A 17,264-nucleotide genomic window follows, 5' to 3' on the forward strand; every position below is an offset into this window, starting at 1 on the left:
GTTTAGGAAGGGCAGGTCCTGTCTGACCAACCTGATCTCTTTTATGATCAGGTGATCTGACTGGTGGATGAGGGAAGGCTGTGGATGTGGTCTACCTGGACTTCAGCAAAGCCTTTGACACCGTCTCTCACAGCATCCTCCTGAAAAAAAGCTGTCAGCCCACAGCTTGGGCAGGGGCACCCTGTGCTGGGTTAGGAACTGGCTGGAGGGCCGGGCCCAGAGAGTGGTGCTGAACGGGGCTGCATCCAGTTGGTGGCCGGTCACTAGTGGTGTCCCCCAGGGATCGGTGTTGGGCCCAGTTCTGTTCAATATCTTCATTGATGATTTAGATGAGGGGACTGAGTCCATCAGCAGCAAATTCACAGACGACACTAAGCTGGGGGGGGGAGTGTGGATCAGCTGGAAGGCAGGAGGGCTCTGCAGAGGGACCTGGACAGACTGGAGAGTTGGGCTGATCCCAACGGGATGAGGTTCAACACCACCAAGTGCCAGGTCCTGCACTTTGGCCACAACAAGCCCATGGGGAGCTCCAGGCTGGGCACAGAGTGCTTGGAGAGCAGCCAGACAGAGAGGGACCTGGGAGTTTGGATTGACAGGAAGCTGAACACGGGCCAGCAGTGTGCCCAGGTAGTCAAGAAGGCCAGTGGCATCCTGGCCTGTATCCGGAACAGCGTGGCCAGCAAGTCCAAGGCAGTGATTCTGCCCCTGTTCTCAGCGCTGGTGAGGCCACACCTTAAGTCCTATGTCCAGTTCTGGGCCCTTCATTTTAGGAAGGATATCGAGATCCTGGAGCAGGTCCAAAGGAGGGCAATCAGGCTGGTGAAGGGACTCGAGGACAGATCCTATGAGGAGAGGCTGAGGGAGCTGGGGCTGTTCAGCCTGGAGAAGAGGAGGCTCAGGGGAGACCTCATCACTCTCTCCAACTACCTGAAAGGAGATTGGAGCCAGGTGGGGGTCAGTCTCTTTTCCCAGGCAACTCTCAGCAAGACAAGAGGGCACGGTCTCAAGTTCATTATAAAGTCATAGAACTGTTTGGGTGTGAAGGACTGCCCAGACCACCTTTGTGGAAACATCCCCATGGTACAGTCTGGGGCTTTGCTGGGATGGGTACAGAAAGACTCATCCTTAAACCTGGAGGGAGCAGCCAGGGTTGGGAGAGATGGACAATGGCTGTGGGGTGACCAAGGCCCTGGGTCACCTTCTTGCTCTCTCCATGCCACCAAATGCACAGAGCAGCCTCCTCTGCCCTGCACCTCCATCTCTGGGCTGTCTTCAGCAGCCCTGGCTCTGCACCACAGCCCCTGCTGGCAGTGTCCCTCTCCATGACCATGCAGGACCAGTGACACACCCTTGGCTTTCTCTGACAGGGTTTCACTTGCCAGCCCAGAACAGCTCCCTCCAGGCTCTCCCACCTCCACTCCCTTCTCTCTCAGCACAGCCCAGTTGCTGCTGGCCCCACACCAGTGCCCAGCCCAGGCTGCTCTGGGCAGTCCCAGCACAGCCCCAGCCCCTCTGAAGGGCAAAGCAGCTCCTGGGGGGCAGAGAGAGCTCAGAGCCCCAGATGGGAGACCATGCATGGCAAAAGGAGCAGGAGGCACCCTGTGTCCCCTGCTCTCCTCTCCAGGAGATCCACAGAGCTCTGCAGCCCCTCGGGGCCATCCCCTCTGCCCAGCCCAGCAAACAGCCCTGGCCTTGTGCTCCTCAAGAGCTCTGACTGCTCCAGGCACAGAGCAGCCTTCCCAGGGCTGCTGCAGCCAGGGAGGGGCTTTCACTTCCCATTCATTCCTGAAACACTGAGAAGGGACTGCAGACAAAATATTTGATGAGAGTTTATTTATTTCATTAAAATTGAGTGGAGAGTCTGCATTGCACACGGTTTCCTGATCAGGATAATAAAGTCAGAAGGAATGAATAATGATGTTACTTAGAAGAAATGAAAATCACAGCTAAAAAAAAAGTAGAAGAATGTAAAAACTTAAGACTTGGAAAGCCCTGACACACACACTGAGTCACTTGCAGAGGAAAGGAGGCATCCTCTGGATGCTGAAAAACCCTAAGCATTTCCTCAGAGAACCCTTGAGCTCCTGGTTCCTCATGCTGTAAATGAGGGGGTTCACTGCTGGAGGAACCACCGAGTACAGAAATGACAGCACCACGTCCAGGGATGGGAAGGAGATGAAGGGGGGCTTCAGGTAAGAAAACATGGCTGTGCTGATGAAAAGGGAGACCACAGCTAGGTGGGGGAGGCACGTGGAAAAGGCTTTGTGCTGTCCCTGCTCAGAGGGGATCCTCAGCACAGCCCTGAAGATGTCTACATATGAGAACACAATAAATACAAAACAGCCAATACCAAAACAGGAACCAATAACCACAACCCAAATTTCCCTGAGGTAGGAGAGTGAGCAGGACTGCTTGAGGATCTGGGGGACTTCACAGAAGAACTGGTCCAGGGCATTGCCCTGGCAGAGGGGCAGGGAAAATGTATTGGCTGTGTGCAGCAGAGAATAGAGAAACCCAGTGCCCCAGGCAGCTGCTGCCATGTGGACACAAGCTCTGCTGCCCAGGAGGGTCCCATAGTGCAGGGGTTTGCAGATGGCCACGTAGCGGTCGTAGGACATGATGGTCAGGAGAAAAAACTCTGCTGACATCAAAAAGACAAAGAAGAAGAGCTGTGCAGCACATCCCATGTAGGAGATGTTGGTGTTGTCCCAGAGGGAATTGGCCATGGCTTTGGGCAGAGTGATGGAGATGGATCCCAGGTCGAGGAGGGAGAGGTTGAGGAGGAAGAAGTACATGGGGGTGTGGAGGTGGTGGTCACAGGCGATGGTGGTGATGATGAGGCCATTGCCCAGGAGGGCAGCCAGGTAGATGCCCAGGAAGAGCCAGAAGTGCAAGAGCTGCAGCTCCTGCCTGTCTGCAAATGCCAGGAGGAGGAACTGACTGATGGAGATGCTGTTGGACATCTGCTGCATCTGGGAATGGTGCACTGTCAGAGAAAGAAAAGGCATAAGTAAGTCAGGTCTGATTTTTCTGAGCAATTCTTTTAGAAATTCACAGAAATCCCCAAAACACCTCACTTCATACAGGAAGGATTTTTGCCGGTCCCATTCATGAGCTGTAGTTGGTGCTGGCTGATGGTGTCAGTCAGAGCAGCATCTGAACTCTGGGCTCTGCAGGAGTCAGTCCTGTCCTACAGGAATTAATAAAAAAGGAAATGTTGATCTGACATTGAATCCAATGTAAAAATCCAAGAGATTTTCAGCATTGTCAGCCCAAAGCACCACCAGCCTGCAGAGCAGAGCAGAGCAGATTCAGCATGGTTTGGTCTGGTTGAGTTTCTCAAAAACACATGAGGAATATTATAATGCCGAAGCCCCTGGTATTTCTTCTCTGCAACTAAAACCTGTAGGGTGCTGAGAGGCAAAGGGACTGTCCCTTAGTGCAGAGTGAGGACAGCTGCTCTGTCCATCAGTCCTGCTCTCAGCTGCACAAAGAGGCTAAGACCCTAAAGATGGGGTATCCTGATGGGAGGGTGAGCTGACCCCCACCCCATATCCTGTTGTCCCTACAGCCCCAAATCTGAGTAACTTTGGATGCTTTTCTGTCGGGATAACCGGAGCCACGGGAGACAAGCCTCATGCTATCATGGTCAGCAGGCCTCAACTTTATTGAACATTCGGTGCATATTTATACAGATCAGCTCGCACATGTTGCAAAAAGCTAAGCTCCTCATTGGTTCTTAGCTACTGACGTAAGTGTAGCAGGGCAGCCTTGCGGTTTCTGGAACATTCTTCTTGGGGGCTAACTTCTCCTTACTGCTAACCACAGCACACTGTTACTGTGTAACAGTTGGTGGCAAGGACACCTTGTCCTTGTCGCCTATACGCTGACCAGCTGCACACTGTCATGTCCTTTGTCTAGCAACCATTCGTGTGTAAAACTCTCAACACTTTTCCTCCATGGACACAGCAGCAGGACAGGACCTGCAGCATCAGTGTCTGAGCTGAACCCAAATCCTCACCACCAAGCCCAGTAAAAAGAAGGGAAGCAGCAGGGACAAGAGGGGAACCTGGTAAAGTTCTGCTGCCAAGAGAGTCAGGACAGGGAGACACAGGAAGAGACTCCAGCTTTCCTCCTGTCTTGGGGAGGGGGGGAAAGGGGCTGCTGGAAGGATGCTCAGAATTCAGTGCCCATGATCTGAAGGGCTGGGGGACTGTGCTGTGTGACAGAGAACAGGGTTTAGCTGTAGGGAGGGCAGCAGCTCTGCAGGGGATGGCTGGGAGGTGCAGGAATCCCCACTGCCATCATCTTCCAGGCAGCAGCTCCCTCTCAATCCCTGCCCATCTCTGCTGCCTGCAGCTCTTTCTCTGTCCCCAGCTCTCCTCCCTGTCAGTGCTCACAGCCCCCATCCCACCCACTGAGTGCTCAGCTCTGCCCTGCAGACCCCTCCTGGCAGCAGCAGGACCTGTCCAGGGGCATCTCTGGCTGTTCAGGGGCTCATAAGGAGTTCAGACAAGACATAAGAGTACTGGGGTCTGTGTGCCTTCTGCAGAATGCAGAAAGAGCTCTCTATGTCCTGGAGAGACAAGTGGAAGCAGAGCCTGAGGAGAGCCCAGACTGGAGCAGGAAAGCCCTGCCCTGAAGGGACTCCTGAAAAGTCCCCTCAGAAATCTTCTGGGCATCAGCTGGAGCTGTGAGCAGCAATGAGCAATTCATCCATCTTTCAGCAGCACCAGGAGCCTGCCCTGTGCTCCCTGTCTCCTGCCAGCCACAGCTTCTGCCAGCACCAGGGAGCTCCCCGGGCAGGCTGAGAGCTGCCCCTGGCAGGCAGGCAGGCAGCAGAGTCCCTGCCCCAGCACACAGCCCCTGGGCTGCAGGACCCTGCTCTGAAGGACAGCCCTGGGCAACCCTGCCTGTACACACACTCTCACTCCTCTTCACAATTCCCCTTCCACCTCCAGCCCCTTCCCCCCTTACAGATCCCAGCAGCTCTGGCTCTGCAGCTTTAGGAGATGCCTCCAGGAACTGCACCAGCTTCACTGCCCTGCACCAGACACTCACCATGTCAGAAGCTCGGAAGGTTCTCCTCCACTCAGCTGGCACTCATCCCCTCAGTCTTCTCCCCCTTGAAGCTCTCTCTGCCTTGCTCATCTCCCCCAGATACCCTGGCAGTGCCCTCAGCCCTGCTGCGCTCTGCAGAGGAGCTGCTCCTGCCCAGAGCTGTTTCTCTGCAGCACTGCCCACTTGCCAGCAGCTCCCTCCATCCCAGGAGCCCAGCTCACAGCTGTAATGAGCTCTCTGGGGGGTTGATGCTGAGCCCATGACAATTGATCAAGAGGCAAGGAGAGGAAGCTGCAGAAGCTGCTTTCTCCACAAGAAAGTCCAAGAAAGAGTCCAAAGTTTCTTGCCGTGTTCCTGGGTCCCCCTGAGGGACAGCCCTGAGAAAGCAGCGTCCCCTGCAGGGTTTTGGGGGAGCAGGAAGCAGGAGGCAGTGATGACGGGTGGGGAAAAGGAAGGTGCAGGTGGCTCTGGTGCTGAGTGTCAGGACTGCCAAGGGCCCAGCCCTGAGCCCATTCCCCAAAGGTGCCAGCCCTGAGCCCCAGCCCCTGGCAAGGGAGGGAGATCCTGTCCCTGCCTCAGCCCTCAGGGCTCTCCTGGCAGCACTGGCATGTGGAGATGGGCAATGGCAAGGGCAGGACTATGGCACGGCACCTCCCAGCCTCCTGCACATGGACAAGGAGGCCCTGAGCCCCAGTGCTGCTGGAAGCTTCACTTGTTTCCCCATGGCCATTAGGGACAGAGACAAGAGCCATCAGCAAAGGCATGGAGAGCTTGGCTCTGCCAAGTGTGCCTCCAGCTTTTCCACAGCTTTTCCCTCTCTCCTCTCCAGCACAGTCTGTCCTGGGCTGTCCCATCCCCTGTGCCTCTTGCCCTGCAGGCTCTGCTCCTTCACCCGCCTGCCCCACCTTGCTGTCCCCTTCCTCTCCTGACATCTCTGTGTCCTCCCTGCCTCTGCCTTGGCACACAGAGCCTTGGGCTGATCCAGGCTCCTTCTGGGGGATGTGGTGTTCCCCAGCATGGCCCTTGCAGTGACATTTCTTTCTTCTGCTCTCCACTCCAGGCCTCCCCAGGTGCCCTTTGGGCCATTCTTTCTTGCCCAAGCTGTTTCCCATTGTGAAGAAAAGCTCCACCATGCCCAAACCCACTCTTCAAGGCACTCCCAGGATCCTCCTCTTCTGCTCAAAATCTCCACAGCACTGAGGTTAGACCGATACTCTTCTGCAGACTGGGCATGGGTTGGGGTCTCCAAATCCTGTCATGGGAAATCTCTGGGCACTCCCCATGGAAACTTAGGTGGCTGATGGGCATATAATCATAGAATTAGAGAATCACAAAATTATTTTTTTTAGAAGGGGCCTCTAAAGTTCATCAGGTCAAACCACTCTGTAGGAGTCAGGGGCACCCTCACCTAAATCAGGTTGCTCAGATCCTCCTTAAGCCTGACCTTGAGTATCTCCTGGGATGAGGCCTCAACCACCTCACTGGCCATTTCTCCAGTACCCTCATGTTAAAGAACTTTTCCTTAACATTCAGTTCAAATCCACTCTTCTCTCTCTTAAACCTATTGCCTTTCGTCTTATCAGTCCAGGTCCTTGCAAGCCTTCCCTCTTCAGAATTCCACTAGGAGCCCTAACGGTACTCTAAAGTCCATTATGCTACAGTCAGTACCACAGAGGAGGATGAAAGAGGGGAAGTAGAAATTTTGTGTTTTAACTGAGGGGATTCCACATCTCTGCAATGGTAGATGTAGCTCTCAATACTGAGCAGGAAAGGAAAATTCTTCTTTACAGGTTCTGAAGAGCAGCCAACATTGATTTACTAATGAGAAATCTTGCTTGACTAACCTGATAGCCTTCTGCAAAGGGATGACCAAATGGGTAGTCTAGAAGGCCAATGGTGTCCTGCGGTGAATCAGCAAAAGTGATCTAGCAGATCTATCCTACACCTCTACTCTGCCCTGGTGAGACAAAACCTGGAATACTGGATACTAGTTTGGACTCCCTAGTTCTAGTGGGAGAGGGATCTACTGGAGCTAGTCCCAGGGAGAGCTAGGAGGTTGATTAAGGAACTTCAGCATCTCTCCTATGAATAAAGAATGAGAGAATTTGGTCTGTTAGCCTTGGGAAAAGAAGACTGAGGGGATTTTATGAGTGTTCATAAATAACAGAGGAGTGGGTGTGAAAAGGAAGGGGCCAATCTCTTTTCAGTGGAATAATGTGTTTAAGCCAGAACATAGGAAGTTCCACCTCAACATGAGGAGAAACGTCTTGACTGTGAGGCTGTGGGAGCACTGGAACAGCCTGCCCAGAGAGGCTGTGGAGTCTCCATTACTGGAGACTTTCAAGACATATCTGGGTGTGTTCCTGTGTGGCCTGCCCTGGGTGATCCTGCTTTGGCAGAGGGGTTGGACTGGATGATCTCTAGAGGTCCCTTCCAACCCCTAACATTCTAGGATTCTATGATTCTATGACCTCAGTCCTTGGGACAGTGATGGGGTCCATCCTGCTCCAGGCAGGTGAAGGACAAAGAGGGGATTGCTGAAGCAGAGTGGGCAGGGGGCAGAAAGGCCTGGGGTGCACCTGGCCTTTAGCAAGCCCTTTGCCATTCTCTACCATTGTCCTGTTGTAGCCAGCCTGGTGATGTCTGGATTGAAGAGGTGGGTGATGTGGTGGGTGGGAAGTTCATGAGATGATGAGGGTCACAGTGCCATCAGTGATGCTGTTCCTGATACAAGCCAGGATGTTGGTGGCCTTCTTGACCACCTGGGCACACAGCTGGCTGATACTCATCTGTCAGTCCATCAGCTCTGACTGAGGCTGATGTTGTGGATGGGATTAAGAAGTGAGTTCCATGGGGACAAGGGCAGCGTTGGCTTCAGTTGGGTGGGAGGTGTCCCTACCCATGCATGCAGGGGGTTGGAACAAGATGATCTGGAACTCTTCCAACACAACCCATTCCATGATTCGATGTTTCTCTGACATAGTCCCAGACAGTTCCTGCCCTGAGCTCCTGAAAGCACCACCAGGGCTGTGTGATGGGGTAGGTGCAGTTTCTCAGCTGTTCCCTTTACAGCTGAGACCCAGGCCCCATGAGAAGCCATGACAGCATCTTCATATTCTCCTGCTGTTTTAATCCCATCACCCACAGCTGGTTCCATTTCTCCAGGAACCCATCACATTGCTGATAGTGTAGGGTTAAATGGGGATGGTGCAGCATGCACAAACCTTTGCCTCACAGGCTTAGGGCATGGCATGTGATAAGGATCTACAGTCTCATCATTGGTATCGATCACATGTCGTACACCCAATTCTCTCAGATACCTGAGAGCTTTTCCAAGCGTGGCTGCTTTGACCTGTCGGGAACTTATTTCATCTTTATAGGGATATTTCCTGTTTGTATGAAATGTGTATCCTATGTGTATCTCCTAGGTGTGTGAAAAAACACTGTACCATGTACCACACTGCTGAAGACCATATCACAACTATGGTTCTTGAGCAGCTCTCACCAAGAATGAACCACAGAGCAACACTAATCCCAGATAAAAAGCCACAGGTCACATACCCTGAGTACCAAAGGTACAGCAGGATTGGTTTAATTTCAACCCCTGTGAAATTTCAAAAAAATTAGTTTGATTCCCACTCAGTGGAGCCATCTGGCTCCTGTATTTGCATTGTTACCTTTTGTGTTTTGAATTGTTCCTCTGATAACCTGGCCCTTCATGGCCTAGAAATGCCAATTCTTCCTTTGTATGGAGTTGCTGGGGACTGGTCAGATTCCAGTATGGTCCCTCGGGAATCCAATACTGGGACCAGTCCTGTTCAATACATGAAACAGTAACACAGAGAGTGGGATCAAGTGCACCCTCGGGGAGCTTGAAAGTGACACTATGCTGAGTGAGTCAAGTGACACATTAGAGAGACAGGATGTCAAGCAGAGCAGATGGTTTTAGTTAGTGGACAATCAAGGACTATGAGTAAGGTACAGCATGATTGGTTTAATTTCTATCCCTGTGAAATTTCCAAAGAGAATTGTTTGATTCCCACTCAGCAGAGCCATCTGGGTATCCTCCCACTGAAGTAAAAATTCAAACTATTCATATGAATGAGTTGAAATTTCAACTGGGCTCAAGCTAATAAGCTTAAGCTCCACGTTGGGCACCAATAAATCTGTCAGGATTTAATGCTGGGCTGGCAGTTAACTGAAAGACAGAAGCTCTGTATTAATGCCCCTCCCCATCCTGATAAAGAAAGGAGAGAGAATAAGGGAGAGAGACTTATGGGTTGGAAACTAAACTACACAGCTTTAATGAAACAAGAATGATAAAAAGGAAAAAATTACTAAATATATACAAATATACAGAAAAATGGTACCATGTTCTTCCTCCCTCACCCCCAATTACTGTTTCGTCACAACCAAGGCTTTAGGGAAGCCCTGGGAAAGTCCAGGCTGGACTCCTGGGGTCAGCAGGCCTGGTTTATCCCAGATCAGCTGTAGTGGTGATGGTGGGGTGATCATTGCCATCTTTAGTCCTTCCCTCCTTGTCCTTCAGTTTAAAGCCTTTTTAAAGCAGTTTACAGAAGGAGCTGCAGGCATGGACAGTGTAGGGCAGCCTGCAGGAGAGGTGGCCAAGGGCTCTGGAAGGCTGAAAAGCCCAACAGGATTAAGGGCTTTGTCACCTCAAACATGGCAGCTGCCTCAACCACCATGGTCTACCAGGAGTCATTTTCTCTTGAAGCTCTGGGCTTCCTTTCCCTGTCTTCAGGAGGTTAAGACAGGTCAGAAATTTAATTACTCATTTTCACACTGTACTGTCTGTAGGAAGAGTCTTGACCTACAAGTGAGGGATGAACTCTGCCTTCCCATTGACTGGAGGTCAGAGTTTGTCCTCAATGCTGCATTAGTAAATAAATAATGAAAAATCCTTGCTTTCAGAACCACCTATACAGAATCTTTGCCTCCCTGTAATCATGGCCTCCAGTGATCTGCTCTAACAAGTCTCTGGGGAGGCTTTGTCAGTAATGGGACCCAATGGAGCCAATCAATGCTTTACGATAACTTTGTTTTTTGTTTTGGCTTTAACTTCTAAAGATTTTTTTTTTTCAGTCTCCTGTCACTACCTGAGGATCATGGATTCAGACCCTCTGGCACCATGGGGACCATTAGAGTACGGACCAGCCATGTCTTTCCCTGTGATGTTTTTAGTGTTCAAGATTTGCACATCTAATAGGAGAGGTTCCAGTGTGGAGGAAGATTACAAAGAGTATAGAATAAAAATTATTGAGAAGTTCTATTTTACTGGTTTTCAGTTTAGAAATTTATATTCAGTTGGTATTGGTGCAGAGTATCTCTTCAAGAGGACTAGATAGTGAGGAAAAGACTGTGAACAATTACAGTCTTTACAGTTTCTCTTATGAATCAACTGATAGAGAAGTCATCACGATACCTCAAGTGCTCTCCCCTGGACATTACTGTTAGTAACTCCAGTTTTTATATGCGCTTATGGGGGAGCTCACCTGTGGAGGAGACGTGGGTCTGCATCATCTCCTTCTTTGCCAAGCTAATTAAAAAACTTTTCATGAATTTTGAATGGTTTACTATGAGGAAGGTATTGGAAACAGGTTGAAACCTGTCTGGTCCTGTTGCTGAGAACCAGCATGTTCCTGAATGTGGTTTAGGATTACTTTTGACCTGTGATTTTTCTGCTCTTACTCTTCCTTTCCTCTTTCTCCATCCCATCTGGGGGAAGTGAGTGAATGGCTGTGTGATGCTGAGCTTCCTACCAGGGTCAACCCACAAGGAGGAAGGAGCTTAGCATCTGTTTACCTGCTTTGATGTCCCAGTCTACTTGTGTTTCTGTTGTTCCCTAGCAAAGAATGCATCACACTTTCAAGATCAAATATGCAAAAGAGGTTGAAGTGACAGAAAATCAGGCCAGGTCAGGCCAACAGTACAAATTTACGAATTTTAAACAATAGTAGCACAGCAAGCAGCAATTGTATGATAAGATTTAAAACAACCTAAAAAATGTTCATGGCTTTCACCTGAAGGAAGCCTAAGGACTCTAGATGCAGTTGGTCATTTGACTCTTGTTTCAGATCCTCTGCAGTGTCCTGCCATCATGAAAATATAATGGTCCTCCAGAGAGATGATTCAATGTCACATCTCACCACCCAGCAGGTGGCTCACATTAAAGTCCAGGCTCACTTTACAATTGTCAGAGACACAGAGAGGGAAGACCTGGAAGATGATTCACCTATTTCTATGTGTGACACTGAAAAAAGCCCGGAGAAATCAGTCTCAACCTCTTTTAAGCCACTGATCATCAAGTCTGCTTAGAGAAGATTTTGCCCATAATTCTGGACACCACTCAGACAGGAACAGACCTTGGGCAGTCTCCAGCCCATTTCTGAAGGCAGAGTTTCCACTGAGTTCAGGACAGGCTGCTCAAAGCTTTGGCCAGCTGGGTGGTATTGATCTGGGTGGCAAAAGTCCCCAGGAGCAGAACTTCCACAGTCTCTCTGAGACCCTATCCCTGTACCACTGCTAGATTGTCTTCCTGGTCTTTCATTGACTTCCTTTTTCCCTTCCTTTCCCATCAAGTTGATCAAGAGTGACACAACTCGACGTATGATAACACAATGTAGGAGAATCACCTTCATGCCTTTGAACTTTCCTTAGCTGACACTTAGAGACACTGCAGATGATCCCTGGGGTCTCTCAGGTGATCCCTCATGCCTGAGGGTGGTCATCTCTTCATTGGATGTGTCACTAGATCCCTTTGACTACTCTCTGTGCTTTGACTGTTTCCCTTGACTGGTGACTTTGTTCAGACATAGCCTGAAGTAGGTATTTGCATTAAACTCTTCAGGGTCACTGAAGGTGCTCTGGAGTACAAAGATACCACGGTGGAGCACGACATAACAGGAATGCATCAGGAGAACACTTCCCACCTTTCACAGGATCTAAGCCAAGCAGAAGATCTGATTTCGTCTGACCAAACAGGAGGTACCTGTGATCAAGCAACCATGCACTACACCAGGACATCTGTTACTATTTGGGGACTACATTCACCACTCTGCAGTATCACTTTGTCCATAGGAGTCTCTTCAAGGCAATTCTCACCTCCTTGTTCCTCAGGCTATAGATGACAGGGTTAAACACGGGGGTCACAATTGTGTAAAACAGGGCAAGGTATTTGTCAGTGTCTACAGAGTCCCTTGAGCGTCGCTTGAAGTAGAACACTGTGGCTGAGCCATAGAAGAGAGTGACCACACCAAGGTGTGAGGAGCAGGTGGAAAAGGCTTTGTGTCTGCCAACAACTGAAGGCATTTTCAGAACTGCCCTGATAATTTTAGTGTAAGAAAGAACTATCAAAGAAAAAGGAAGGACTACAAAAACGAGAACGATGGTGTACATAGTCACTTGGTTCCAGAACGTGTCTGCACAGGCCAGTTCCAGCAGAGGAGGAACATCACAGAAGAAGTGATGAAGGTCGTGGGATGCACAGAAGGGCAAAGTGAACACCTGGTAGGTCTGAACTACTTGCACTGGTACCACAACCATCCCTGATCCCAGCAGCAGTGTGACACAGAGCCCCCTGTTCATGATGAGGCTGTAGCGCAGAGGGTCACAGATGGCTGTGTAGCGGTCATAGGCCATGGCAGCCAGCAGAAGGCATTCGGTAGCACCCAGAAAAACCAGGAAGAAGAGCTGGGCAGCACAGCCAAGGAAGGAGATCCTGCCATCTCCCATCAGGAAACCCACCAGCATTTTTGGCAGAGTGACTGATGTGTAGCAGATCTCCAGGAAGGACAAGTTCCTCAGGAAGAAATACATGGGGCTGTGGAGGCTTGAGTCTACCACTGTGATGAGTGCAATCAGGCTGTTCCCTGTGAGGACCACCAGGTAGATGAGCAGGAAGACTGTGAAGAGCAGGCCCTGCAGACTGGAGTGGTCAGAAAATCCCAGGAGAATGAAACCAGGTCCAGCAGTGTGATTCTCCAAGCCTTTTCTTTGGAGCATTTCCCTCCACAGATCAATCCCAGCAGCAGGCTCTTTGAAGGTGCTGATGTCCTGTCCACCATCCCATGGCAAGCCTAGAGAAAGATCCAACAAACATCATCAGAGGTGTGACTGCAGGGTTAGGGGAGCTTGAACAAGGGATGTGTGCATGTCTGGACATCTAACATGGGTTGCTCTGTGCAAGGAGGTGTGTAAAGAGAGAAAAAAAAAAGAATCCTTGAGCCTGATTGACTGGGTTTGGTCATATGGATGAAAGAATTTCTATTTTTTTCTTCAGAGGTGATTTTATGGAGTAGAATTCTAGGTAAAAAAAAGAGAAAGCAAATAGATACATCTGAGCCCTTTTACCAACAGTTGTGCTCATGTTCCTTGTGTAGATCTTATGGAAGATGCATTTCATGTGAGAAGATTAAGAAACAGGGTGAAAAGGAAGAAAACAATAAAAAAGGGACAGACACAGCAATGAGAGTCTAGGCTGATTTTGGAGCCAAAATACAGCAAGGTAAGGGGCAATGTGATTCTTGGACCTTGGTGAGAGATTAATCCCAGATCTCCTGCCATGTAAAGGCTGATCCTCTGATGCTGTGTCCACATACAAAGATCTTGGGTACTATCTTAGATCTGAATCATTCATTTTTAGGTAGTGAAGGGTGAATCCCATCAAAAGAAAAAGAGGATTCTATCTGCCAATGAATCTGGTGACAATGACGCTCCAGGGGGCATTCTGACAAGAGGAGTAAGTCACAGATTATGCATAAATCAGCAGTTTTCAGGGTGCTAAAACACATTTTTATGCAAGCAAACTCCTTCATGTATTTTTTAGTCCTATAGTAAAGAAAAGGATTAAAGGTGAGTGATCCCTCCCCATCCGACACATGATTTTCCTGATCAGGTCAGTCTTCTATAACTTCCGCATGAGTCCAGAATAATTCAACATTCCCAGACTTCCTGGTCTCTCCCATGTATTCCTGATGGCCTAAAAATCCAGATGAGGGCCCATTTGCTCAGATCCCAACCCTGCCATGATTCCCTGTCCCCTGCAGCCCTGGCAGAAGCACAGCAATGCTCTTGCTGCCTGAGGAGCGGAGACTTCCCCGTGCATTTCCCAACTTTCCCAAAGAGTAACAACTCCTTGCTGGGACCACTTGGAGGATGTGAGCTCCAAGCAAGCAGCACCACAGTAGAAGATATCTCCTTATGAAGAAGAAACATCTCCTTATGAAGAAGAAACTCAGGTGAGAGATGTTTAAGGATCCGTCTGACATGGGGAAGGAACATCCCCTTCCCACAGGACTAAGGTTGCTGGCTGTGTCTCTCCCACTTCCACTAACACCCACTGAGATGTATTCATGAACCCTGGTGGATAAATGGTGAGAACAGCAGGTCAGAAAACATGTAATAAAAGCATTCAGATTGGCCAAGTGAAAAACACAGGGTGGTTTTCTCCAGAGAAATATCAGAATTCACAGGAAGTTGTGGTCCTCATAGTTGGAGTCTTTTTCCAGGGTGCTGATGCTTTTTGCCTGTGAGTTTTCTCTATCTCACAGAGGAGCTGTGCAACATTTCCAGCATAAAATTAGGGTTTTCTCAAAAAAAGGTCTCCATGATTGTCTCCTAATCTACCCACTTATTCCAACAAAGGTACAGAGAAATGAAATACTTCTATATTCTAAAAGCACTGAGACAAGCACATTTATTTTAAATTGAGGCTTTACCTCAAAGCAACCACAGCCGAACAGGTTCTCCACACACCAACATTTCCTGCTTCCTTCAAAATGTCCTCAACCATCCAGCCTCTTCTTTTCAGCTCTCAGACATCTTACTGCTTCACAGAGTCTGAGGCAGAGCACAGCTCAAGGTCTCTTTGCTGACGGGAAGCTGCCAGAGCCCTTCTCACACGGTGACTCTCGGACAGGCAGCAGCTCTCCAAGCTGAAGACAGCCCATGCCAGGCAGCCCAGCCAAGCTGCTCAGATGCCTGCAGCTGCTTCTGGCTGTGTCTCAGCAATTCCAGGTGTGCCAGAAGGGTTTTCCACTGTCAGGATCCAGCAGGCAGGCAGGAGCACACTCCTCAGTCCGTGATGCTGCAGGAGGCAGAAGTGACCTCTTTTCCTCACCGTCATTCCCCTGGAAACCACCTGGATGTGGTTCTCTGGGCTCTTTGTCTCTCTCACCTGTTTATAAGACATGGTAACAAAGCAGCCTCAGGAGAGAAGGTGGGGATGCTGGTGCTGCCATTTCTCCTCCCTGGGCACCCACAGCACCAGGAACAATTTCAAAAAGACATCAGAATTATGGGCATCAGCCTGGTTATCAACAGCAGCTTAACTGTAGGCCTTTAGAAGTGAAGAAACTGAGTCATGAGATTGAGCTGCTCAAAGGGAAAGTTTGTAACTTGCTGAAGGGGGAAAAAAACAAAGGAAGCAGAAATCCAGCCAATTCACTATGGGTTTAGCTTAATCGTAGAATCACAGAATCATAAAATAACTTTTATAGGGAAAGACGAGTAAGATTATCAAGTTCAACAAATAATTTTACTTTTCCAAGTCCACCATTGAACCAAGTCCCTCAGCACCACGTCTTTTAAACAGCTCCAGGGAAAGTGATTCCACCACTATCCCAGGCAATACCTTCCAGGGTCTGACACTCTTATGGTGAATAATTTTGCCTAATATCCAAACTGAACCTCCCCTGACACAACCCAAGGTCTAATAAGACCTCTTGTCCTATTAGTGGTTATTTGGAAGAAGAGACCATGCCCCACCTGGCTCCAACCTCCTCTCAGGAACCTGTGGAGAGCAAGAAGGTATCCCAACAACCTCCTTTAATCCAGGCTCAACAGCCCCAGGTCCCTCAGACTCCCCTCAGAAGACTTTTGCTCCAGACCCTTCCTCTGTTGTCCTTCTCTGGACACACTCCAGTTCCTCAGTGTCAACACCCCCACGTCCCTCTAATAGTACCTTTGGCCTCAGCCCATTGACCCTGCTTGTCCAGGTCCATCTGTGGAGCCCTGTGAAGGGCTGGGGGATGCTGGGAGCCTCGCAGATGAAGGGGGCATGCACAGGAGACCCTGGATCTCCCCACACACAGGTGAGGCCCTCAAACAAAGTCCCTGATTCCAGAGATCCAGTCCAGCTGCAGAAGACCAGCCTGGCTGAACATAGGTTTGGCTGGAGCTCAGGAAATAAAGGCGAGTTTCTGGCCTTTGGGAGAAGGGGCTGGCCACTCAGGGGGCGTGCAAAGATGTGAGACTGGACCAGGAGGAAACTGGAAAAATCAAAGCCCAACTTCAACCCTCAGCCAGTTTTCAGATGTCACCAACTAGAGCAGGAGTCCTGGCACAAGGGCACTGCCCGGGAGCACCAGCGCTTGATCTTTTCCAAGCAGTTCTGGGCCCCTCAGTTTAAGAAGGATGTAGAGGTCCTGGAACAGGTCCAAAGGAGGGCAACCAGGCTGGTGAAGGGACTCGAGCACAGGCCCTATGAGGAGAGGCTGAGAGAGCTGGGGCTGTTCAGCCTGAAGAAGTTGAGGCTCAGGGGAGACCTCATTGCTGTCTACAACTCCCTGAAAGGAGGCTGTAGCGAGGTGGGAACTGGACTCTTTTCACAGACGACCTTCAACAAGACAAGAGGACACAGTCTTAAGTTGTGCCAGGGGAGGTTTAGGTTAGATATTAGAAAGAATTTCTTCACGGAGAGGGTGATTAGGCTATGGAATGGACTGCCCGGTGAGGTGGTAGATTCTCCGTCCCTGGAGACATTTAAGAAAAGACTGGATGTGGCACTCAGTGCCATGGTCTAGCAACTGCTCTGGTGGGTCAAGGGTTGGACTAGATGATCTCTGAGGTCCCTTCCAACCCGGCTAATTCTATGATTCTATGATTCTATGATTCTATGATTCTGTCCCCTTTCCAGCTCCACAGTCTCCTTCTGCACCCTTGGGTAAGGCCTGAGTGCTCTGGCAGCTTGGTCACAGCCCTGTGGTGTGACAGTTCTGTGCCCGCAGGCAGGGACAGGGCACAGGCACTGCTGGGACAGAGCTGGCCTCCAGAACAGCCCTTCCATCATCACAGGGGATCTCCTCAGCTCAGCTCTTCTTCCACACTTGCTCTCCAGAAGCTGCCCAAGGAGGTGACTCTGCAGAGATTGTTGCTGTGCTGCTTTCTCTGTAGGCTCCCTGTGA

General features: G+C 49.9%; 2 protein-coding genes across 2 annotated transcripts; both read right to left on the bottom strand.

Annotated features, from left to right (window-relative positions):
• Nucleotides 1-2,009: 2,009 nt before the first annotated feature.
• Nucleotides 2,010-2,963, bottom strand: LOC103539150 (olfactory receptor 14C36-like). The gene has a single exon (XM_030468470.1). It carries the CDS (start codon nt 2,961-2,963, stop codon nt 2,010-2,012), a length of 954 nt encoding a protein of 317 aa, XP_030324330.1.
• Nucleotides 2,964-12,144: 9,181 nt separating this feature from the next.
• On the bottom strand, nt 12,145-13,083 carry LOC115600204 (olfactory receptor 10AG1-like). Its single transcript, XM_030468472.1, has one exon. The coding sequence runs from the start codon at nt 13,081-13,083 to the stop codon at nt 12,145-12,147; it is 939 nt and encodes a 312-aa protein (XP_030324332.1).
• Between the last annotated feature and the right edge of the window lie 4,181 nt (nt 13,084-17,264).

The sequence above is a fragment of the Calypte anna genome, unplaced genomic scaffold (assembly GCF_003957555.1).
Source record: "Calypte anna isolate BGI_N300 unplaced genomic scaffold, bCalAnn1_v1.p scaffold_142_arrow_ctg1, whole genome shotgun sequence".
In the NCBI taxonomy this organism is placed as follows: Eukaryota; Metazoa; Chordata; class Aves; order Apodiformes; family Trochilidae; genus Calypte; species Calypte anna.